General features: G+C 42.8%; 2 protein-coding genes across 5 annotated transcripts in view; both read right to left on the bottom strand.

The window, feature by feature from the left end:
• kif13a (kinesin family member 13A) overlaps nt 1-20,474 on the bottom strand; it is a 38,057-nt gene extending 17,583 nt beyond the window's left edge. For all 4 annotated transcript variants that reach the window (XM_086218626.1, XM_086218629.1, XM_086218628.1 and 1 more), the window contains exons 1-10: nt 20,170-20,474; nt 19,891-19,981; nt 9,435-9,447; nt 6,311-6,371; nt 4,817-4,909; nt 3,963-4,143; nt 1,179-1,266; nt 552-686; nt 341-453; nt 131-242 (exon numbers count right to left, since the gene is read on the bottom strand). In XM_086218626.1, coding sequence (XP_086074752.1) covers nt 131-242; nt 341-453; nt 552-686; nt 1,179-1,266; nt 3,963-4,143; nt 4,817-4,909; nt 6,311-6,371; nt 9,435-9,447; nt 19,891-19,981; nt 20,170-20,224 — 942 coding nt within the window. In that variant the 5' untranslated portion in view covers nt 20,225-20,474. The remainder of the gene's footprint in view (nt 1-130; nt 243-340; nt 454-551; nt 687-1,178; nt 1,267-3,962; nt 4,144-4,816; nt 4,910-6,310; nt 6,372-9,434; nt 9,448-19,890; nt 19,982-20,169) is intronic.
• A 1,343-nt stretch (nt 20,475-21,817) lies between these two features.
• Nucleotides 21,818-23,712, bottom strand: LOC147253445 (E3 ubiquitin-protein ligase NHLRC1-like). The gene has a single exon (XM_086217241.1). It carries the CDS (start codon nt 23,543-23,545, stop codon nt 22,322-22,324), a length of 1,224 nt encoding a protein of 407 aa, XP_086073367.1. The 5' UTR covers nt 23,546-23,712; the 3' UTR covers nt 21,818-22,321.
• Nucleotides 23,713-24,875: the final 1,163 nt, after the last annotated feature.

The raw sequence follows: 24,875 nt of genomic DNA, 5'->3' as shown, positions 1-24,875 counted from the left end.
TGTTTGTCTCTCAACATGCGTGGGGCGAAGACTGCACGAACTGTGCAAATTTCAGTCAGATTTGTGTGCAAATTGTTACAACAACTAGAACAGCAGGTGGTTACAAATGTACAAAGTTTAAGAGTTCAACCTTGAGCAGCCAGGTGAGGACTGAGTCTCTGTAAGGCACAAATTTGGCCTTCCCCTTTCCTGCAGACTGATCAGCCAGCGCAGAAATCACACACCCTAAAGTGGTAAGAGACCTACAACCAAAAAAAAGTTCAATTTTAAGACGTTCTGTGTTGCCAAATGATTAACTGGGAGTTGCACACATTCATGCAAGACTTAAAAATAGACCCACTTGTTGATATTGCTGCCTTCTTTGAGTCTCTCCCCGGCAGCTCCAGTCTTAGACACTCGCTCGCTTCCCGCCAGGTCAACAAGGCTCATCTTGCTCACCTTCTCTCCTGAATTCTATTAGTCAGTCACAGTGAGAATAGGATAAAGGATTTATATTTTTGCAGAACCTTCCTTAAACAATTAATTGTGAAAGTCTTAAGAAGAAGACTGACCCCAGATTGTAGATCATACAGTGTTTGCGTGACGATAATACTGAAGACGGCATGTGATCGACTGCTCTCCTCATTCATGTTGGTGGCTGCAACTGTGCGAGATTTGTTCCCCTCTGACATCAGCACCTCGATGTCCTGAAATCAAGGAGGGAGTCATTGAGGCAAAGACATAATCTAACAAATGGATCATTTGAACAATAAAAGGCAGCCAGTGTTCACATCTGGCTGAGTGCCATGTGATTTAGCCTGGTCGCAGCAGGAAGTGGGCCGAGGCTCTGGGAAATCCACTGGACTAATATCAGGCAACCAGAACACTGAGGAACAGGGTGGAGATGTTTAAACTTAATTAAGGAAGGCCCTGCCAAGGCTTGGCATATAAACTACACAAAACCCCATGACTACATTCCACACCAGGAATATGTGTCATTAGAGTTTCTGCTCTTGGGAAGACTTAAAACTCAACGGTTATTCTAACTGTAAATCTACTGAGGATATGACATCAACGCATTTATGATCCACACTATAACTCATTTCTATGCATATGTGAAATTTGAGGCACTTTGGTCAATGATACTGGGTGGATTCAGCCTCTCCTGTGGTGTGACGACAGATGGGTGAGAGATGTACCTCAAAGCTGGTAACAGCCAGCTGAGACAGACCATCCACGTATGGACCCAGAACTTTGTGCTCCCGGACCTTCAGGGACTGTCGGCTCCTTGAGAAATAACAAAGGCAGCACGTTTATAGATGAGCAGAAAGAAAGAGAAGTTGAATATTTAATTCCTCCTCTCCTCTCATGCAACACATTGTTGAGGCTCAGCTCAGCTCTTCGCACCCTGAATGTTCGATCGGGATAAAAGAAAACTTGATTCAGTGTTTCAGAGCTCTCGTATTTCTGTTTTACTCTCTTTAACATATGTAATAACTTCCTCGTTGTTTTACATTCCAAAATACATTTGGGAATGTGAACATTTTCTCGAAGGCTTAATCTTTTTATTTTCAAATTCAACAGTTATTAGATCACATTTGAATTTGGACCAATACTGGTATCTGGAATTCATTATCGTACCCAATGGTACTTGTTTTGGTTAAATTCTTTATAACAAAATGAAGCTTCAATTGAAAAGAACTAGTCAAAACTTCTCAATTTCAAGCTTTTAGATATATTTTGCCATCGACCAGGTTTCCCTCAAGTTTCCTCATGTTGCCATGGTTACCCTTGCATTTATGATATTTATATATTTTGTGTCAGGGCTTTGAAAAATGTCACCACACTTGAAACCATGCTCGTCTGTCCCATCCGTGTACGTCTATGGGTTCACCATTGTCCTTCCTGACTGTGTGAGGCTTGAACATTTTGCAGGGGTGACCTCACATGGTCCCTCTCTCTCTCCCTCTGACACACACATAACTCTCTAACCCAGAAAGACTCTCAACATATTGGATCAGTACTTGGTGGTACCAACACAATTCCACCAGTGTCCTTAAATGTAGCCAAACCTATAAACAACCAAACTCATGAAAAGGGCAAAACTATAAAGTTTTAAGCTGCCGCTTGTTTGTGGCAACCGATGCCAGGCGTAGGGTTCTAGAAGATATTTCTAAACTAGAATTACCGCTTCGCAATTGAATGTCTCCCAAAACCAGCCAGGTTGCAGTCAAAGTCAAGTAGCATGGGTTTGAAAATTATACCAGCAATCACTCCAGGCTCAAGATGGTCTCCCGAGATTAGTGTCACCAATTCAGGAACGGACCATATATCTGTCGATGTGTTCAATCAATAACACAACGATTAAAATGTCACTGTGACGATGACATTGTATATTAAAATTCAAATTTTATCATAATTACCATGCCTAATTTTAACCTTTGACCGTCAAATCCTCTGTGAGCGGGACACGCCTCAGTACGGAGGGTACTAACTCCATCACCACTTCCTAACCTGCAGCCTTGCTTGTTTCCACTCCAGTTTCAAGGCCGTTTCTGATAGGATGCAGTGTGGAGTGTCCTGTGTTGTCCAAGCCACTGAGGATCTGTGGTGCATGAGGAACAGAGTGAATCTGTGCTGCGCCAAGCTCAGCGCAGGGTGAGGGTCACACCTGTATCTGTGCAAAAGTTGAAACCGTGTTGTGCTGTACGTCGCTTTGGACAAAAGCATCCACAAAATGAAAATGTAGAATCGTAGAATTGTGGAAACTGTTTTGTACTATCTGAAACAGCCTTTAAACTCCGCCTTCATTTTGATTTTAACACCTGCAAAGTTTCATTACTGTGTAAGCATGGTTGTGACACCTGCCAAAGTACTCAAACCACTTCTTTGGTAGTTCCTGTGTCTCCAGGACCACAGCAGACAGACACAAACTCACAAGAACAAAACCAGCCATACAGTATGCTCGTTACTAGGGGTAGATGAGTGTCGCTCTACATGGTGCCGCCCACCTTCGTTAGGCTGCCTGCCAGGTTTTGAAGAAGAAATCCTGTAGGTCAGAAGTTACTAGATCCCTCTCAGATGCCTAAAGAATGCCTAAAGTTGACCGTTTCCAAGTTTCCTGCCTCAACTTTAGTAACCGCCTTTCTCTGCAGTGAACAATAGGGTTTATTGTCCGCCTACGTAACCCCGCTTGAGCTGTTGATGAGTATTTCCACTACACCCTCACAACATCTCTTACTTTTCCATCTGCAAATGAATTGGATGCTTTTATTGTGAAGAGGCAAATCTGAAGGAAATGCAACGTGTTTGTCACCACGATAGAGGAAATGTGTAACGCAGTTCAACAAACAGGTCTAATCAACCACACATGTACATAGCTGTTTGGACAACAGATCCATTTGGAATATTGACAGCAAGATCAAGCCAGCATGAGGCTTTTTTATGTAAGTCAGAGGAAGTTGCAATCAGAATGGGTCTGGCTGCTCCGTTAAGACATCTGCAGTACACAGAGAACTGCACTGTAGTCCCGCTCTGCGCTCCGTTCACAGGCCGCTCTGAACGCTCTCCTGCTCCAAGTCTCCCTGACAGATGTCCCTGAAACACACTCTTTCACAGCTCGCCCTCCTTTGCAGTCTGTCTGCCAACCCACATCAGACCATGGAGGCGAAGAATGCAGTAGTGTGAGAGGATGATGCTGGCTGCTGCTCTGCAGGAAATGACTGGGTAGAGCTTCCTACTTCATTCTGTCGCTGTCCACGTTAAAGTGAGCAGACACAACAGAGCTATAAACAGAGACGCAAAGTGGGAGCCTGCTAGTTCACAGCTCAGCCAGGGTCCACGAGAGTCAAAACTGTGAGGGACATTACGCCACAGTTTGTGTAACCAGCTGCAACCGTTCGCTCGTCCAGTTCATCAAACAGATACGGGTCACACGTGTGCTTGCTTTGAAGGAGAAGCAAAAGATCACATATCAGACTCACCCTTTCGGATCCAGTAGGTCTCGAACCTTCTCATTGTAGATCTCCATGTAGGACACTTCCACTTTAAAAGTATGTCCCTCGTTCTCTTCTCTGTGGACCCTCTCAAAAAGCGAACAGCAGAGTCGGGGGATCAGACCTGGCTGCTCCCCATTCCCCATCATGGAAAAGGACTTACCGGAACCTGTGTGGACATAGCAGGGTATTTAAAAAAAAAAAAAAAAATATATATATATATATATATATATATATATATATATATATATATATATATATATATATATATATATATATATATATATATATATATATATATATACACACACACACACACACATATATACATACATATACACACACACACACACACACACACACATACACATACACATATATATGTATGTATTGAGCAGGAAAATGACACATACTTGATCAATTCTAAAGGACAAGGAGAAATTTTGATGACTGTAGTTTAAGTCTGAGAAATTTTGAGCCTCTCTGGGTTCCACCATGATTTAAGTTCCAGGTACAACAGACAGAAAACCGATTTGCTCACATTAGAGGACTGACAAGCAACTGAAATATTTCTGCTCTTAACTTCAAGCTGGCGACTAGGTGTGTCTGACCACAGTTTCCCCTTGGAGTGGATGTGGGATATAGGAGACAACTTGTAGAGTTAAGACTGATATGAGTTAAATGATCACGCAGCTTTATTCTTTAAACAGTCTACTGAGAGGCCAGCAGGACCACACACACCTCTATGGTCTAATGGATTTACCAAAATACTGTACAAATAATAAAGACATACATTTTTATAAAGCGTAACTCAGTGAGGATTTCATGTGGATTTGAATTACCTGTTTGTCCGTAGGCAAATATGCAGGCATTGTATCCCTGGAATGCATTTTCAAGTATTCCCTCTCCAAGGCACTTGAACACCACCTCTTGACCTTTCAGACAAAGAATCAGTTACCATGGAGACCACGGTACACACGCAAAGCTATCAGTTTTATGTAGTGTATGGTTTCCAACTCCAAATCAGTGTGGTAACATTAACATAGTGCAATCTATCGACTACCAAACATGGGACAGATCCCGTTGCTCAGCGTTGCACCACTGCTGAACAGGACAGCTGTTTAATAAGCTACAGAGAGACTTGGGTCGGGCCCTTGAGACGGCCCTCCAGCCAACAGATCGCCTTGGCGGTTTAGCACAAAGCTGATATAAGTAAAGGTCATTTCCATCACAAAATGAGAGAGACATGACAAGCAAAACAACAACGACGATTATGGAAATCTGCAGTGCGCTTGCTGTAGCATCTTCTTTTCTATAGGTTTAATGTAAACTCGACCCTTTTTTCTGTGCAGCTCTCAGGAGACCAATACACGTAAGTGAAGAAATGGAATTGAACATGTCAGTGGATGCATGACTTCAGTAAATACTAGAATTTTGTTGCTTCCGTTGTTAGCTACAATAAAATAAAACAACTTCACATTTTAATTTTACCTAAAACAAACCCCACTAAGGAGCATTTCTCATTTCCAAAGGTGTATTACAGTCAATTAAAAGATGAGATAGAAGTGAGATAAGACCTCTGAACGACTGGATTGACGGTTATGAATGTAAGATTAAGGTATTTTTAGAATGTCCACTCTTCCTATTTCAATTAACTTTCATTCAATGAAAATCAATCATTGTTTCTCACTTGAACAATTCAGAATCAGCTGATCCCCCCCCCCCCCCCCCCAGCATTTTTCAGCTGTCGCCACCATCAGGAGATGGCCACATTTGAGTTCTGTTCAAAAGAGGCAATCAAATCAATTTTACATCCAAATCAAGGATTTCTGTTCATCATGATTGTTTCTTTAACCGACTTTTAGTATCAGTATCCTGGGATACGAGTTGGCAGTCTTTCCATAGAAAAACTACACCGGTTTTCTTTGATAATTAACCTGAGAAAAAAACTTTGAAAAGTGCATTTTGGGCGACGACAAGTTAGAGCTTCTGATCTTTAAACCATAATTCCGTCTGTGGTGATATAATTAGGTGTGAAATTTGGACCCCCCCCCCCCCCAAGTACACTGAGGGTCTTTAACTCTAATGATCATAGTGCGATGGCAAAATTAAACATGGCTTCACTGAATATACGAAAGTCATTGTACAAGAAAAAAGATAAATCAGCTGATTGTGGGGGGTGTTGGGATATTTTATAGAATCGCTTGGTTGTACGTGCATACAGTTAGATATATTCACAGCAGGCTTTTGATTTGCCTGATGTGAAAAACAGCACAAAGCTCAGCAGGCTGGTTCTTTTCATGCTCCATGATTTGAAGATCAGTTTCATGACTCACCAGCATATTTGGGAACGTTGGACTCATCCATGGACCAGAAACAGTGGTCAAAGGCGAACACCTGTGGAGCAGACAACACGGGGAGTGTAAACACACACACTTTTCCACACCTGTCCAAGCACGTACAGTACAACACAACCTGATCCTCCTTCTTAGTGATCTCAGGCTTATTGTGCAGCAGTAAATCAGCAGGACTGAGCTTGTCGAAGAGAGTAAGACGCAGTCTAACCGAGTATTGTTCGAGGTAATGCTCGTTAAGACTGCGCCATGACTGTCTGCAAATCCACTGTTAGCGGCCCCGTGTTTTGTCATAGCGGCTGGAGTTAAATGAATTCATAAATCAGGGTCACCGCTCCCCCAAGAAATTCCAGCACCCAGTGACCCTCGTCTCCAAGGAAACTGGGCCGTATGCTGGCTCTTAGCCCTCAGTGCTGGCTTTCACTGCACAGAATTGTGAGAGAGAGAGAGAGAGAGAGAGAGAGAAACCACTTGCTTTGTGTCCACAGGGCACCTGCATGAGCCATGGAGGGATGACACAGAGATGCTTTCTGGGAAAAAGCCTCATCTGCTTCATTCCTCACACATAAAACAGCTCCTGTACATCATGCACTTCAGCCCTTGTGTTACTGTTATATTTTAATGTTAGCGTCCAAACACTTCACTGACAGTTGATTCCACTCCTGTTTATTTAAATATTCATGGCCAGGACACGAACACAAATCAGCCTCAGCAGGAATTTGAAGTAAAGCATTCATTTCAACAAAACAAGGCTGCATGTCACATTCCTCCACATGTGAATGTACTGTATCAGTTTTATTTCAAACTCTCATTCGTCATTCTTAAAATCTGGGTTGAAGCACAACTGTAACATATTGTCAACACACTCCGCAACAAGTACGAGCCAGTCAGAGGCTGAGTACAGGGTCGTCTAGCACCCAAAATGTTACCTAAATTCCTCCAGTATGGATAAATGGTTGAAACCATCTTGCCCCACACCAATGGGAGCAGCAGTGGATGCAGTCCTGATTGTCAAAACCATCTGCTCCGGGGGTCCAAGTTCCATGTCTGGTAGAGCTAGCTTGAATGTAAGTGGTACTAGCTCAGCTACTGGTGGTACTACTATCCTTTGCGGAGGCAGAAGGGGTACACAGCAGGGTGTTGAATGTTTCAGGAGGTAGGAGACTTCAAAAAGTTTGGGAAGCACTGCTCTAGATTTTGATATCACCTGCTTCTCCCACCTTGTGTAGCTGTGACAGGAGCATTGTTTGTCACTACCTCTACTCTGAGACAACTTTGGCTAATACCAAAACTTTGCTGAGGCAGTTTGCTGTGACTTGAATTTGCCTTCAGTCACTGTTAATATAATTTAACGTCTTAGCAGATCCCGTCAGGAAGCTCGGTAGAAGAGAGTTGCCATTTGTCTTAGTGTGGTGACGAGGAGTTAAGTTTAGCATTGCATCTTTGTCTTTAGTGGCTAGTGTCAGCATTGTGATTTATCTTCTAGTTTATTTGGCTCGGGCTTTCCTTGAGGTCAAGCTATGCTGCAAAGTCTAACAATAAAAGAATGAACTCGATCACGCTGACTCCTCAAATCCTTCAACTAGCATCACGTTACTGCCCTGGAACAGTTTGGGGTTGTAACACAGTGAAATATAGTATTAAATATTGTAAAGACTTCATTTGTTGATGGATTAAGGTTCCAGTGGCCACCAAAAGTGAGCAAATATGCTCTTATGCGACTAAATTTATTCAAAGTTGGTGATTTCCAACCTGTAAATCTGTTATTGCACCATTTAGATCATTTCTGGGACAGAAGCTTGTACATAAGATTTCTTCTGACTATCTTATGATCGCATTTCTCTCAAACAAGGCTGCTGTGTGATTTGTGGCATCTTGAGCAGGAGTAGAATTTTGAATGCCACTGCAGCAGCGTTTCAATCCACCAATAAATAATATCAGTATTTACATCTTCTTTCCCCTGCTACTGCAATGTCATCCTGCAGTGCAAGCTCAGCGTTGTTGCACATGTTACTACTGCTGGATTTCAGGGCAGCATTGTCGCTCTGCCAAAGTGCTTCCCTTGACAAAAATACTCCAAAAAAATTGAACTTCTGTCTAATCAAAATACGGGCTATTGGCCAGGGAACTACTAGTTGCACGGTCAGCATGGGAAGCAGTGCTTTGAAAACAAAACCTCCTCTTGTGACTTCAGGCAAGTGAGTTGGTGCCATTCAAAGGAACAAAAGTGCCATCATTCCCAATTAGAGCTGGTTTGGTAACTGGGGCTTCCATCCCTTCTGGCCTGTCTCTCTCCAGCCTGAGGGTGTGACTACAACAACAAATTCCTCTTGAATGGACAATTACTATTAATCAGCAGTTCAAGTCATGATGAAGCTGGGAAACACAATGCCTTTTTTGTCATTTCTGGGATGAAAACTGGTGGAAAGTGATTGGACTGTTTAAGCTTTAGAATGCAGGGAGACTAATTTGAGTATAACTTAGCAGACAGCCACGTGCTTGTCTAGCTGAAGGGTATTACAAGGTAACTCAGGTTCACGGGCCCCAGAGACACGCTAGTGTCCCGCACTCACATTTCCCGTCAGCGGCTGAGCACAAAGCCCGTCCCTGGTGTGTGAAACATCTCTGCGCTTGTCACCAGCATGTTGTCAAAGGGAGAATTGGGGGGTGCAGTCAAACAATACAGCTTTGAATGTGTGCGAGTGCACACACACACACACACACACACACACACACACACACACACACACACACACACACACACACACACTGCCCCTGTGTCTGCACTCATGCCTCCCTCATTGTAGAGCCTTTGTGGGTGTTCACGAGATCTTAGAGCGCTGACACATTCACACGAACATCTATCCGGCTCCTGCTGACCAACCAAACTACTGAAACACTTTCAATCATCGTAGCCTGATAAGAGCAAGACGTTCCTCAGACCCTGAAGGAAATCATATTGCTTGTGCTGCATCCTGCTACTGGATGTGTCTGTGAGGTGAAGGCACGACAACTTAAACAGAGAATAACTGTTTATGCTGACACTACGTCAGCTCTGTTGATGCTAGCCAAAAATTTTGTGTAGCTGCAGAGAATCTTTACATACCTTGGCTTGCTTCCTGTTCCATGAGAAGAGCATCCATCAGTGATTGAACCCAGAGGGAAAAGAGACAAAAAAAATAGTTAGCATTGCTGTCCTTTAACAGAGTATATTCACAGTTTTAGCGTACCCCACTCATTCATTCACTTGTATATAGGGACATTTCCTGGTGCGATGTGCTGCTGTGAGTGGGTTCATAATTGGGCCAGTGGAGCGTAAGGAAGGGAAGAGATTTAGGATTGAATGTCCCACTGACTCTGTTGAGTAAATAGCTCTTATGGCTGTGTGCTTAACTGAGAGGCCAGGTTGGGGAAGCTGCACTCACCAGTACCAGCTGCCGGAACAACAGACCAAAAGATGGTAAATATGGCCTCAAGTTATGTAGGATTACTCTCTTAGTTGGAGAGGGAATTCCCCAAAGAGAGAAACAACCACAGAAGACAAATACTTATAAAAATGTTACTGCCTGAAGAATACGTGAGCGCATTTTAACCTGTCAGGACCATTACACCTGTAATACATATGCATGTTGCAGTGTGACGCAGTGATCACACACTTCTTCACCTCCATTAGTTCTGTCCTTCAAATGCAGGAAGCAACTGCTGGCACAGCGACAGAGGTGGGCATCACCTTGACATGGTAACTAATACAGGACAGGCTGCTTTATTGAGGCTGGAAACACTGCACCTCAGCTGAGTCACTGACAACGGCATGTGAAGAAAAACGATGTGGCAATCAAAATACGCTTCACAACTGTCGTTAGGGTTTTTATGGAGTGAAAAAAAGGAAGGAAACGAGAAAAGATTTGGAACGCAGCCACATTTCAGCTGTGTTTCCATGACATTTGCCTTGTTGACTACTGTCAAGCTATCAGCAAACAACAGCACATTCACTGATGGCAGTCGCCAATGTCTACGTCTTTAGAATAGAATCATAATAATATCTGGATTTTTGCATGACACAGCAGACTGATGTGTGCATTGTGGCGTTAATATCACTTCCTTTGTTCACTGGGTGGCGCTAGAGAACAGACGCATTTACTAAACATTATGTTGCTGAATATCACATGAAGACAACACTGTAATTTTGATGTAAATCAGATGACGTTTGTTACATCAGGTTTACTTCCTGTTACCACTGGGTGGCAGTATAAATTAAATTCAGTTTGTAAATTTCTTCAGGTCAGGACACCCTCTGAACATGGGATGTTTTCAAAAGACTCAACCATGTTGAGTCAGTTACAATAAATTCCTGCTCTACATAAAGCCATTTCCTGTTGCCACCAGGTGGTGCTGTGACTAATTTGCCTCAACATGTAAAAGCCTCTTTCTTCACCCACACTACACCGCTCAAACAAATTTGGCGAGAATCTTCATCATAGTTTTTGTGTAATCTCGCTGACAGAAAAAATCAAACACACAGAAGCCCCCCAAAGCATTACCTCTTTGCTGAAGTCATAAAACAAACATCAGTGATGGTGAGTGTTGGCATCCTATCAGCATCGGCTAAATCATTTTTTTAAACATCAATATCAATGTCACTAACTCCTTTAGGGAAGACCAACTTTGCCCAAGCTCCCTAATGAGACAGAGTGACAGGGGTACTAGGTGTTTAAAAAAGAGGGCCTCTTTTGGCTACAGAAAAAGACTGCAGGGCCCCGTCGTCTCATGTCTACCTCTTCACTGCAGAACAGAGGGGACGACCACGAGGAGCAGACAGATCAGCAGCAGCCAGAGGAGATCTAAGACTTCCTGTTGGTACAGCTGAATATCTGGACCACTGACCAGATCTCTTGCATGTGAGTGACTGACAGAGAAATCAGATTCCTTCAGTGTGAGTGTTGCTGGGATGCTGAAGATGAAAGACATACATTCGAGAGTCTTCTCCAGAGTGAGGAGTGGAAAGAGACAGAGGGCAGACAGATCCCAACGGAGAACAGAAGAACGACAGTTAAAAGACGGCAAAGAGAAAGAGACCCATCTGCAGATTGGCTGGCATATACTGTATGTACAGTATAAACAAGCACATCTGGTATGCCAGGAATGCAGGACAGGACAATGAGGGAATTCTAGCTAACTGCTATATTTAGGGCTCATAGGACTAGTATTTCCTTATTGAAGTCCAAAATATGAACTGAAACAATGCCATACATTCTGTCTTATCTCCTCCCCCTGTCACAGTATTAAGACCCCCCTTCAAGAGTCAAAGTATCTTCAGTTCTCCCACCCGGCCTTGGATATAATCTCTTTAATCTCCCCAGAAATCTGTCTCCTTCTCAATTGTATAGCCGCCTTGTTGAAACTATAAGATGTCCTCTCTGCTATGGATTTTACATCTACATTGATGATTTGCCAGTGTTTGGTGAACCGTTACTGGGGGTTATTAGTCTTTTGAAGATTTTTTATTGCACTTCTGCATCTTTTATCACTATGATGTTCATTATGTGTGAAGTTAAAACATTGCAGGAAATAATTTTGGTGCTATTCTAATCATTTCAATTTGGCTTGCAACCACTAGTGCCACATGAAAACTATGGTGAAATATATCAACACTGCGCTAACAGTGGCATCTGATTCAGCCTCAAATGATTCAAGCATGAAGCCCACAGGCTGATTGATTAATATTCACCATACATGACAAGCAATGGCTTAGTTAGAGGCTACGTTGTGGATGAGCAAGTATGCGACACGCGTGTGGCACAGAAGTGCCAGATAGCATCAGATCCCTTGCAGCTGGTTCTGTGTGCTTGACTGTGTTTGTGTGGTGTGTGTGTGTGTGTGTGTGTGTGTGTGTGTGTGTGTGTGTGAGAGAGAGAGAGAGAGAGAGATCAAGGACAACCTCATGCCTCTAGCTACCTGATGTGAAGACATCCATGAAATATTTCACTGATTCATGATTATCTCCCTCATTCTTACTCCTGTGAAGAGGAGATCTAATCAACCAAATCCTCATTTCTTATCGTCTCCAGTAGGAAACACCTCTTTTAAGTGAGGATCAAATATAGTCAGCTTTGCCCTCAAGCTTAAAGTGGTGCCCAAAAACATGGTATGAAGAATTAGAGAGCAGTAACGGAATCCCCCCTGTGGTTACGGAGCCGGATTAAGGCCACTGGGTTATTATGCCACCGAAAACTGCACTCTTCTAGCCCAGTAGGAAACATACCAGATTATCCAGACATCCACGCATCTAGCTACACTTCTAAAATCCCATTGCATGCCTTTTACACACAAATACATCTGGAAAACACATACTTTGTTTAATCATATCTGATCTGACTCCATGAAACACTTCTTCAAGAGAGCGAAAATGCTGCAAGAAACGATGTAAATGTTGTTATCTAAAAGCAGTCCAGAGATGTGTTTCAAATCATGAAGGAAATAAATCCCAATCTAGAGATTGCGCAAAGAAAATACACACACACATTAATCATTTTGCAGGCTGAGAAAATAATCCTGCTGCTGATAGTGAATATGTAAAATCACACCATTCCTGTAGGCGCACACACACGCGTATACACACACACAGACACACACACACACAGACACACACGGACACAGACACACACACACACACACACACACACACACAGTTTTTCTGCTAGACCCCCCACAGACTCAAATTCCTCTTTTTGATCTGCAGCTAAAACAATGCCTTCCCCCACCCTTTAACCTCCATTTCCTCACGCATGTGACTCTTCCCCCTGTTTGGCTGTCAACATGCTACAGACGATTACAATTCAACAAGCTCCAGAGCCAAATGTTCAACCGTCTCCCTCTCTCTCGCTCTCTCTCTCCCTCTCTGTGTGTGCGAGTGTTGGGTTACAGTGCAATGTGCTTTCGCAGTCTGCAAGCTAACATCACAAATACTCTTCAAGTATGGTTGGAACAGAGCACGCTGGTCACCACCCACTCAAAGAAGGGGTCACCCTGCTGCACAGAGAGACAGGAGAGCTGGGAATGCCAGGCAGAGTAATATGGGGTGGGTCTCTCGTCTGACCAGTTAGCCTCAAGAAGACTAGAAGATCAACCAGCTGTTTATATTAGCACGAGTGATTCATAAGCAAACATGACATGTGGTAGAGGTCAGATGTCTACTTACAGAACATTCTAAAGTATTCCCAAACAGCTGTTAAGGAAGTTGGCTGGCTTAACAGACCTGCAAGATCCATGTCAATGACTCTTGCAATGGCTCCTGGTTAGAACCCCATTTTAGGAACTTCTCCAGCTTTATTACATAACATGTCTGATGTAAATAATGTCTCGGAAACAAATACATCAAGGGATCCTTGTTCTACATGCTAAAATTAGCTCCCAAAGAAAGTATTTGGCTGTCTGCTCTTTACAGCATATCACTTATTAGGTCATCAACATAACTCTACAGTGTCTTAGCAACAGCTGTCGCTAAGCAACCATGGCAAACAAGGACGCAAGACAACTTAGCAGCCTCATGAGTCAAAGTTCCAATACGAACGCCAAGCTAGGAATCTCGAAAACAGCCTTAATGAAGAACACTAAATGCTCAACCAGATTTTTGCATGGGATTCCGAAGTTTCCACAACAAATGCTAACAACACAACATAGGATGCAGGCAAAGGTCTAATCTAATCATCTCTGGCATCTCTGACGCTACTGTGAAAGGCTGGGTCAGCAGGCTGTGAGCCAACACACAACACAGTGAGGGATATTCTCCTCCAAAGCCTCAAATCTTGTTCCTTTCAAAGACAACAAACAAGCTCAAGAGAAGTGAAGTTCATCCATTTCGTCAATATGGTCAGACTTCCTCCCAAAAGCAAATGAAGTGATATTTACTGCCAGGACACACCTCTTTTGACCTCGTCTACTTGCTAGATGTCACTTATTTGAATACTGCTGGTGTGTGGCTGCTAATGAGAACAGGCTACTGAAGTGCACTTTAAAACACGCATAAAAGTCATCAATTAATGATTTACCAACAAACTGCACAGTAAAAACAAAGAGGAATCAAATGGGCAGAGAGAATGTTTCTCTAAAGACCGAAAAAGTGAAAAAAAAGAAAACATATCAAAATAACGTTTTTGCCAAGTTTGTGGACCCACTCCATCTAAATTAGACTAAAAGCCCACAATAAACCTATCCCAGCATCAAACTCAAGTCATGCAAGCAAAAGGGGCCAGCTGAAACTTCAAAAAGGCCTCATCTGAAAGAATCATGCAAAAAGGAAAACCAGAAGCGTTACAGAAAAAAAAAGCCTCTATCACAAACACACTGAGATTGGATTTTTTTAAAGGCTTCCTTCGGAGAATAAGATGCCAAATGTGAAATTAATGAGGCGCAGGCTTGACAAAGAGAGAGGACGCCATCTTTTCTCAATTCCACATCGACATGTAAACAATGTCCCACCCTCTAAACAAACAGGGAACAGACCACGAGGGATTACAATTGTTTTATCAGCGGCACACAACGCTTTCCCCTCCTAGCAAGCCAAAGAAACAAGCTGTTGGATGTGTTTTAGGTCAACTAACTGTGAGAACGTCTTACTAAATGGAAAGTTTGATTAGTGAGACGGAGGCCATATAATGGAAAGACAAAGGGAACATTCCTGAGGGCAGTCATCGGACAACGCGGCGTTGTCATTTAGTAAAGGCTTGTTTTGGAAAGCATGATGACGCTTGGTCATGTGTGACTTGAGCGGAAACATGGCCAACCTCTAAAACTTTAACAACAGCAGAGACTCTCATTTCTGGTCCACACATTGTCCTTGACAAACAAACATTGGAGGCTATTGGTAAAGGCCTCAAGAAACATTTGTTGACCATATTTTGAAATGCAGTTAGTGGATTCAGTGTAGTGGACAAAGCAGGAGCTCAATATTTTGGGAAATGTACATTTTCTTTGTATTTCAATTTTGTATTTATTTATACATGTACAGAATAGAACTTCCAGTTCGAATTTTGATATAACCAAAAACCTAAACGCGTAAATATAGAACATCCATTTTACAGCAGCAATTACAGTAAGGCAAGCAGGCAAGCTACAATTTCATATCATACAATTCAAAACCAATGGGGTGGGGGGGGGGGGGGGGGGGGGGTCCGGGCAGCAGAGGGTCCTCTGTCATAGGAAACAACTACATGCTAACTTAGCAATCATAAAGTATTAGCTGCATTCCAATCCACAGCACTCACTTTTCCCTGCATTCTGTCCTGGAAACGATGGCTAAGGAAAAGTCCCACAACCACACTCCTCCATTTGGAACACTCTGAAACATCACCACCGAACACATCCTTGGTTATGCCAAACAAACCTTAGTTTAGCTTTCTAGAGTGGGTAACTATCTAGCGTTAAAGGAGACACTAACGTTACTACGTTGGAGTGTGAAACTAATCCTATTATCAAAACAATCTACACTGATATATGAACACAATATAAATAATCTTTTTCTTCTATTTAGTTTTTAATATCATGGATATTGTCCAATATGACATATCCTGATACTGCGACTACAGACAGAATTATGTGTTGATCCCAGTCTTTGTCCTAAGCTAAGTTAGCCAGCTGCTAGCAGGTAGCTTAACAGCATACAGCAATATGAATCTTCTCTTCTGTCAGAAATTAAATGTATTTATAGAAAAAAAACACCTTTCCAGTGATGAGAAAACAGTAATAGAGCATCTCACTCATCGTTTATCTCAAAACACGTTGGAAATAAGACATTTTACAGCAAATGTAAAGATACTGAATCAAAGAGAGCTGATAGCACCCAGCAAGTAGATGTCATGTTGACTGAAGTTTCTTCCCTCTGAATTTACAATAAAATATCCAAGTAAGCTTGATAACACAGCTAAGTGGAGATAAACCAAGTTGAGCTTTAGTGGCCATTAGTGATAAGGACGAGATTAGGGTGGAAATTACAAGCTTACTTGCAGACGTTGTCAGATAAAGAGACGTGCTGATCATCTTAACTCGGTTTGAAGAGTGCAACCCTTGGGTGCTGAGAAAATAAATATTTTCATCACTTCAAGAGGTTAATGAAAGTGCATTACTATCCATCCATTTCTATTCCACTAATCTGTTAAGGGTGGAAGGTGGTCTGGAGTCTATCCCAGCTGACACTGGAGGAGAGGCGAGGTTCACCCTGGACGGGTTGCCAGTCCATTGCAGGGACATCAGGACCCCTGGGGCTCGGTATCTTGCTCAAGGACACTTCTACATGGTCACCGGGAGAAGTGAGGATTGAACCGGTGACCCTTTGGTTGCTAGATGGCCACTGTGCCTCTGAGCCGTGGCCCGAGTGCTTAAATACCTCCAATGAAATAAAGAGCTTTTACATAATAATCACTGCATTTTGCATCTTTCTACAGTTAGCTGTTGTTAGCTTTTGCCAAAAGCTTGGGCTGAAATGCTCAAAGATTCTCCAAGACTTAATGACTCGGTATTCAATTGTTGCATGTTGACAGACATGCTGGGGCATGACAGATGTAATATAGCCCCGCTGTGTGAGTCGAAGGGTATTTTCTCATCACGATGCTCCTCCACTCATCCCCGCTCAGACAGACAGCAGCCTCAGGTATTTCTCTGCCTCTCCACCCCCACCGTCATTGTGTCTAACCCCCAGAGGAGAGCAGCTCGGCATGTGAAAACAACACTAGATTCCCATTTCAAAAATGCCACTGGTGCCAGGATAATGGGCAGATGAAAGACAAAGCTGAGAAATATGATTACGAACATAAGGAAACTTAACCTGTTGCCCTGTGGTCACAACCCATGTTTCATTCGCCCGTCGCAGAGATTATCAGTCATTTCTCAGGGAAATAGGAGAGGGAGGTGAGGGTCACGAGGGCTGCTGTAACACAGTGAGGTGCAAAGAATGAGGCTAAGCCATCAAAGTAAATCTCTTGTATTTCTTCAAATGCCTCATGTGGCTCACATGTTTGACTGATGCTGTGTGGTCTTCTGCAAACCATGAGCAAATGATCCAACTTTTAAACTTCTCAAGTTCTCAAGTTGACTCAAATAGATTTTTTTGGGGGGGTTGATAGTCATCTTTTAGTTTTTTAAGAAGCAAAAAAAAAAAAAAAAAAAAAAAATCCAACCCAAAATGTCTCCACAGAAATATCCACCACTGCTGCACTCCTTCCGAGGCAGTGCCTGCTCGTTCCCAGGAGTGAGAAAAAGTTCCCATGATCTTGGCCCCGCGGCCATATTTGGCAGACTAATACTCACTATATTTCCACCACAGAGGAACAGGTGTCTTCAAAACAAGGCGAAGGCTTAGTGAACGATGTATTCTGTAGCTCTGCATGCAGCAGAGAGGAAAATTATATGGTTTGAGAAAACCATGGCAGTCTAAACACAGAGCCCCAAAACACCAACAGCACTGAAATGTTAACAAGTAATTATATGCCTGGACTACCTTATAGAATAAAACTGTTACATAATAAAAACAAATAAGAAACGTTCAAGGATACAGTGCAGCTGCAGAAAATATGACCTAACTGTAAAATATAATGAAAATAGGCTTGGCCGAATAAAATGACCTTGGATGAAACCTGTTTGTGAAAGCGAATCCAGGAGAATTTGAAAACACGTACAAAATACATGAGAGGAGTCCTGATATCTACATGAGATAAGTGGAAACTGAAAATGTGTTTGTGCCGGTCTCAACAAAAGGCCCTCATCCAAAAACAAATCACTGACAATATTTTGCACACGTAGCACATCTCTCACCCCTTACAACCTCTCGTCCTGTTCCACATGCTAGCTTTGACCGTGATTTGTTTAATTGCCTGGAACGCAGCCATTGTGTGGCCATGTCTGTCCTCATAATAGCCTTAAATATAGCTTGATAAGTGGACCCGAGCTCATTATTACCACTTACTGCTGACTGTTGGTCGTGTGTAACAATGGAGAACGTGTTAACAAGCCTGGATGAGGGCCATGAGAAAAGCCGTGACTGTAGCGTGTTTCTGATCTCTGGTCTGACAGCAGACCAAAGAGTTGGGTTTTTTCTACCTTCACCAAGGAGGTCATGTTTTCGGTGGCATTTCCCTGATTGTCAGCCAGATTATGCAAAAAGTATGAGGTATATTTTCACCAAACTAGGTGGAGGGGTGTAGCATGGGCCAAGTAAGAATATAATGAAAATTTTGAGGCAGACAAGTCATAGCGCCACCTGGTGGCAAGAGTAAAATGACATGTCAGAAACACCTTAGGAACTTGGTGATGGCAGCATTCTATATAGAATGTGTGTGTGTGTGTGTGTGTGTGTGTGTTTGTGTGTGTGTGTGTGTGTGTGTGTGTGTGTGTGTGTGTGTGTGTTCTCCAGCATCAGCTTGTGGACACAGGAAGTGATAGTTGCATCATAGCGCATGCATTAGCGTGCACTTTCATGCGAAGTCCCAATACTAATAGGTTTCAACACAATCACTCTCCTGAGCAGCCGACGTGCGCTTTACATCGGTGCAGTTTAGCAACGCAATCACAGTGCCCTATAGTTTGACTTAATCTGAGAGGACATTAATTGAGAAATAAATCAAAGGAAAAAACAAAGAGATTTTTTTTTTGGTCTAAATGAGCGTCCTTTTAGATTATTTTGCGCCAGTGGATAATCAGGACAGCTGCCTAATCATGTGTGTCGCTGACAGCAGAGGAGAGAAGCAAGCCAAGCGCAAAATGATAGGAAATCCAGTCTTCTTGGGTTAAATATGCAGTAACTTCTCTGAGCACCGCTAACAGGCACGACGATTTAATGATCTCACATTATGCTACATGGTGGATCACATCAACTCGGCCTTTCCGCTGACCTTCCGGCAGAGTGTGAAACATTAGAGCTCTCTTTTTGTCGCAGCGATCTATGCACCATTCTTCACTTTTATCCAAATTGTGTGGAGCAACCAGCCATAAAACACACACACACACACAAACACACACACACACACACACACACACACACACACACACACACAAAGACATAAACAGTGATAGCTCCACTTTGATCTGTTTACTTAGTAAATGGGGTTTGACATTTATCAGTAATCTCCTGTCTTTGAAATTCAACATGCAAACGGTGAATTATTCCTGTCACACTGAGGTGATTAGTGTTGGAAAGTTCACATGAATTACATAATGTAGTATCATGTTGCAGGAAGGTGGGAGACATGTCCTCAGCAACAGTTCAGTGCAGTTATTTACTGGTATTTTAACTGAGGCTAAAATGAAGATTTGTCTGACGGGCCCATGTGCTCCCGCTCATCTGTAATATTACAGCCTGGGTGGGATCTTTCTGCTCTCTCACCGCATCCTTGCAGATACTTAAAAACACCCATGATTGCACCAAACGACTGTTTTTGCTCTCTCTCTCGCTCACACACACACACACACACACACACACACACACACACACACACCCAGAGGAGAGATGTCATGTGCACTATATTGCTCCCTACGAGAGTGCATGCGTATTAACAACCCTGGCTCCGCTTTACCTGTTGTCTCCTTTAGCGTTTGAGGGTGGTGGGTGCAGAACTGTTTGGTTGTCCTCCATATCCACGACACATTTTGTATTCAGCTCAATTTCTGCAGAGAGAAAGTTTGTTAGGGGAAAGCGAAGTAGATTGCGGGGGTGTGAAAAGAACAATCCGAGCTACTTGGACTGTTTAAAAAAAAAAAGTTGAGGGGCATAAATCGAGCTGAAAGCAGCGACGGCGATGAAATCAAAAGTTTATGATGATGTAATGTGAATCGCAACGGTCATAAATACTCACCCCTGCGGTTCATGGGCCGAACTCTCACTGCAACTTTTACCTTTGTATCCGACATTTTTTGTCCACTTTTCACTCCCAGCCTGTCTATGCGCCGGGCGATCAATGTATCCGACAAGAAGCCCGATTTCTGCCGCAGCCCAGGCGGCAGAGTCTACTTAAACAAGCCCAAATAAGTCCAGATCTCAAGGAGAAGAGACAGGAATGTGTTCATTATTTTTCCGTTATATCCATCCGGGTTCGCTTCTTGTGCAAAGCAGCACTCCCAGACAGCATCCCCAGCGCCATCTTCCACTGGGAGCACGACTGCGATCCTCTGGCAGACTGGAGACGCTGCTGAGCAGAGAGAGAGAGAGAGAGAGAGAGAGAGAGAGAGAGAGAGAGAGAGAGAGAGAGAGAGAGAGAGAGAGAGAGAGAGAGAGAGATTAACGCAGCGCGCGGCTCATTGGCTGGCGGAAGGCAGCGGACAGAGAGGTTCCACGGTAGAATTTGAATCACGTTCTAGATTCATATTCATTTTTGGAAATCAAATATGAGTGCTAATTTCTCTATCACCCACAGAAACCTACTCTTTCTATTATTTTGTTAAAAATCCCACATACCTAAAAGGGATTTCGCTTTCAAATGAAAGTAAATGACTAATAAATATTAATAATATGCATGAATAAAACAAAAACTGGTTCGGTCGCCATTTACTATTGTCTATATTTTCTGTGTACAGGTGAAAGTAGAAATACCCAGATAAGATAGCAGGCTACCATGCTAACAGATTATTGGAGAAGTACTTGATATTGAGTTTACTTAATTGTGGAAAGTAAAGGTACACATTATACATGATATTTGTATGTTCTGGTGTTTAGTTGTTGTTCAGTCCTCAAACCACTGACCTCTAAGGGTCATGGATCTGACCTCTTGACCTGGAAGGCTTCTAAAGTTCGTCATCTTCATCTTCTTTGACCATGGTTATCTACAAAAATCTTGCTCTTCAAAGTAACATGTAATTGATAGGTTCAGATAAATGTAGTGAAGTAAAAGTACAACATTTTTTTTTCATAATTTAGTGGAGTAAAAGTACAAAGTCTCCTAGAATCTAAATACTCCACATAAGTGCAGCACTTGAATAAAAATACTTTGTTTCTTCCCATTGCTATGTATAACAGCAAGTTTATACAGTAAGACATTCGCATTTTGTGGCGATGAACGCTGTCTATTCGAATAAGTTATGTTTTTCAGGAATTTCAAAACATTTGGAAAAGCCCATTCATCGTGTGTTTACCACGCTGTTTCCTCATCCTGTGATGAACAACAGATGATCAGCAAAGAAGACAAGGAAAATACCCGCCTATTGTTTCTAATCAGATAGTTTTATTTTTTTAAAAAGACCAATATTTGGCATTCCCGATAGAATGCAGATATTATTTTGTATCTTTATTATATAACAGCCTTACAAGTTTGAATCATCAGGATTTTCTTCTCTTAAAAAAAAAAACTTGAATTAACGTTGATTACATATTTTACATTTTCCTCTTCTAATTTTAAACTTACAGTTATATTTGTCAGTTGTATTAAAGTTCAATCGTCCTTTTTTATTCCTCTCAAAATATTTAATGTAATCTGACTTTGCCTGTATTGTCATGACAGTGGTTTCATTGATCTTGTTCTCTAGAGAGGACACGAGGAGGGACTGGTGAGCTCAAGCCAACGGCATTACAAAGATCATTACAAATGCAAGGCGAGAGAGAGCATGAGTGTTTCCTAAGCAAAAACTCTTGAAACTAACCTCTTTACAAAAAAAAACAACAACAGACAAAACTTGACTCCATGTGGCCTTTATTAAGATGTAATCAACTGCTACGGCCGCTCTGATTATTCTTCATTTTCTTGTTTGACCCCACAAATAATCCTCTCCTGGGGAGTTCCTCTCCTCCGGATTTAGAGCCAAATAATACAGTTTTATTTTAGGGAGGGTGAGACAATATAAACACCACAAAAATATTAATTGGATATGATTGCATGACAAAATATTTTGTCTTAAAATGTTAACTTCACATTGATTTTATTATGTGAAAAAAATCTGACATGCAGTCAATTTGAATCACTCCCAGCTCCATCAGCATATAATAACTTCCCTCTCCCTGCTCTTGCAAGGTCTATGTCAATGTTCAGCGTCAGATTTAGAAGAGTAAATCTTCACTGCGTGGTCTCCTCCGTCCAGAATGACCAGGGCGTTCTGCAGTAACACAAGCCCAACTGGGCGGATGAGGTGGTCTGCCAACAGAGGAGTTAGGACCGGTCTGATGTGGACCTTCCCCAAACTCCAAATCATTCCTTGATTAGAGTCGATGACAAGCACATCTCCTTCGCTACCAAATGCCACGCCTGACATGTTGAGCCAGGCTGAGTACTGCAAGGTCAAGCTGAAACTGTCCGTCTGATAAAGAACATGGAAGTCTTTGGTAAACACCCGCAGTCTGGAGTAGCGGTGCCTCCTTGGTGTGTCATCAGTCAGGTGCTCCATCACGGCCGTGTTCCCACTTACCCGGCAGCAGGCTACCGCTTTGGGATGCTGAAGGTCTTTAATGGCTGTCTGCTGTTCCAGAGTGGCGCCATGAGTGTAGTTCACTTTTATGAAGGACAGTGTTCCTGCCTGGACATCGGAGACAAGGATGTGTCCACTGCTGTCTGTATCGACCCCCCAAGGCAGCTGGAAGCCATCCTTGATGGTCAGGACATGGTTCCCCCTGGAGGTGAAAACCTTTACAGCTTTCTCACCGGCATCGGTGAGCACCACATGACCGCAGGGAGTCACCGCCACATCCACAGGGTAACAGACGCTCCCGCTGGCTTGATCTCTTCTTCCAAAACTGTGCAGCCTCCTACCCTGAAGACTGAACACCACCACCCTCTTCTCACCATCGTGTACCACCACTATTGTCCCTGAAGACCCCAAAAGAGCTATCCCTGTTGGGTTGATAAGAGTTCCCCACCCACCAAAAGCTACACGGGGGTGCAGATCTGTGACCCTCAGAGCAGAGGCCAAACCGAGGCCTCCTTTAGCTAAGCTAAGAGGAGCAAGAGAGGTGGGCCTCTGTGACAACAGCAGCTCCTGCAGGTCACAGAGAGCCTGGCAGTGGGAGGTGCTGTCAACACTGCACAGCTGTCGACAGAAGGGGCACTCCAATTTCCTCAGGAGAGGGTGGGACAGAGCTTTGATGCATTCCAGACACAGTACATGGCCACACGACAGGTTATAAGGCCTGCGCTCCTTCTGGTGAATGCTGAACTTCTCGAAGCAGACTTTACACTCCAGCAAGTTGACCTGGATCTCTCTCACAATCCCCACGCTGCTACGACTCTGGGAAACAGGACTCCTGGCCATGACTGGAATATCCCGATGGTCTTAAAAGCCACTGAGGTTGGTCAGTCGATGGATGCAGGCTGCTCAGCAAACCAAAAATAAGTGGAGAGCGCTAGATAAGGAGATAGAGAGAGAGAGCACTGCAGCATTTTGACACCGCTACAATGTCCTGCGCCTGTAGGCCTTGATCACATGACATTTTAAACTAGACTGAGGCTCTCTGCTGCCCCCCTTTGGATATCAAGGAACTTACACGTTGGTAAATAAATGACATTTTGAACACAGCAAACCTCTCCAGCACAGTCAGCACCAGCAAAGCAGATTAGTGAAGAGAGAATTCCTTCGCTCGTTGCATATTATGTTCAATGACAGAAAGAATTTCTGGCAGGGGCAGTGTCACAAGGTGCTTTAATTCCTACTCCCGTTTCTAGTAAGAGAGATTTTCCTAATGCCCTTCATGTTCAGGGCTGAATGACAATCGTTCTTGTTTTCCAAAGGAACAACATTTCCTTCAGATTCATCGCTGTTACAGGGGGCAGCTATTTCAGTCTTAGTTTCATGATGTGCAGACGGAGTGAAATCTGATCTGAGACGGGCAGTGCTTGAGTCAGCCAATCGGTGCTCCTTTGCTGCGGCAGGGTACTCTTTAGAGGTCAGGCAAGGTCATTTGTGATTTCCTATGTTTAAGTACACAAGCAGCCTCCTACTTATATGAAGTAATGATTTATAAAGTGGTTTATTTGACTTACGGCATACTGAAAGCAGGGTAATGGTTACGCTAATTAAAAAAAAACACATTCACAGTTTATGAGGGAGTGTTTTAATATGGTTTTACTATTTCACAGTGAAAACGAACAGCACAAGTAATTTCCAAGAGTTTTTTTTTCCGGCAGATCCAGAGATATCGTAATAATTATAGCATCTAACATACGAGCCTGGTCCATTCCACTGAGGTAAACATCTGATTTGTCAACGATTGACAGGGATGTACAGAACACTTTATTGTCAAGGGATTCAACATGGAATGACCCATTAATATCTGCATGATTTCTAAGTTGAGAGACTAAAAATTATCCGCTCGTGAGTGTCTAAAATATATAGTTTCAAAAGGCTAGATTAAAAATACAGGCCCGAAGATGGATCTCATTGTTCAATTTAGGGTTTCCATTACAACCAATGGCATGAACTCGCCTTTAAAACGACTTGTGAACACTAGAACTTTGACTATGAGCCATGTCTCTTTGCATCATGGGCAGAGCTATTGAAAAACTGATGCTGTATAAAAATGGTCAGAAATCAGGTGGTATAAAAAGCAAAATGGTACTTTCAAACTTTGCCACAGGGGTTGTTA

This window comes from Aulostomus chinensis, chromosome 11 (genome assembly GCF_037954235.1).
Source record: "Aulostomus chinensis isolate RoL2024-O1b breed Wild chromosome 11, RoL_Achi_v1.0, whole genome shotgun sequence".
Taxonomy (NCBI): Eukaryota; Metazoa; Chordata; class Actinopteri; order Syngnathiformes; family Aulostomidae; genus Aulostomus; species Aulostomus chinensis.
Note: the sequence above shows the minus strand (reverse complement) of the source record. Positions and strands in the feature narration are given on the sequence as shown.

What these genes read in the sequence shown, in the direction of transcription:
- LOC147253445 (XM_086217241.1), bottom strand. Translation starts at nt 23,545, where the DNA reads ATGGCCAGGAGTCCTGTTTCCCAGAGTCGTAGCAGCGTGGGGATTGTG.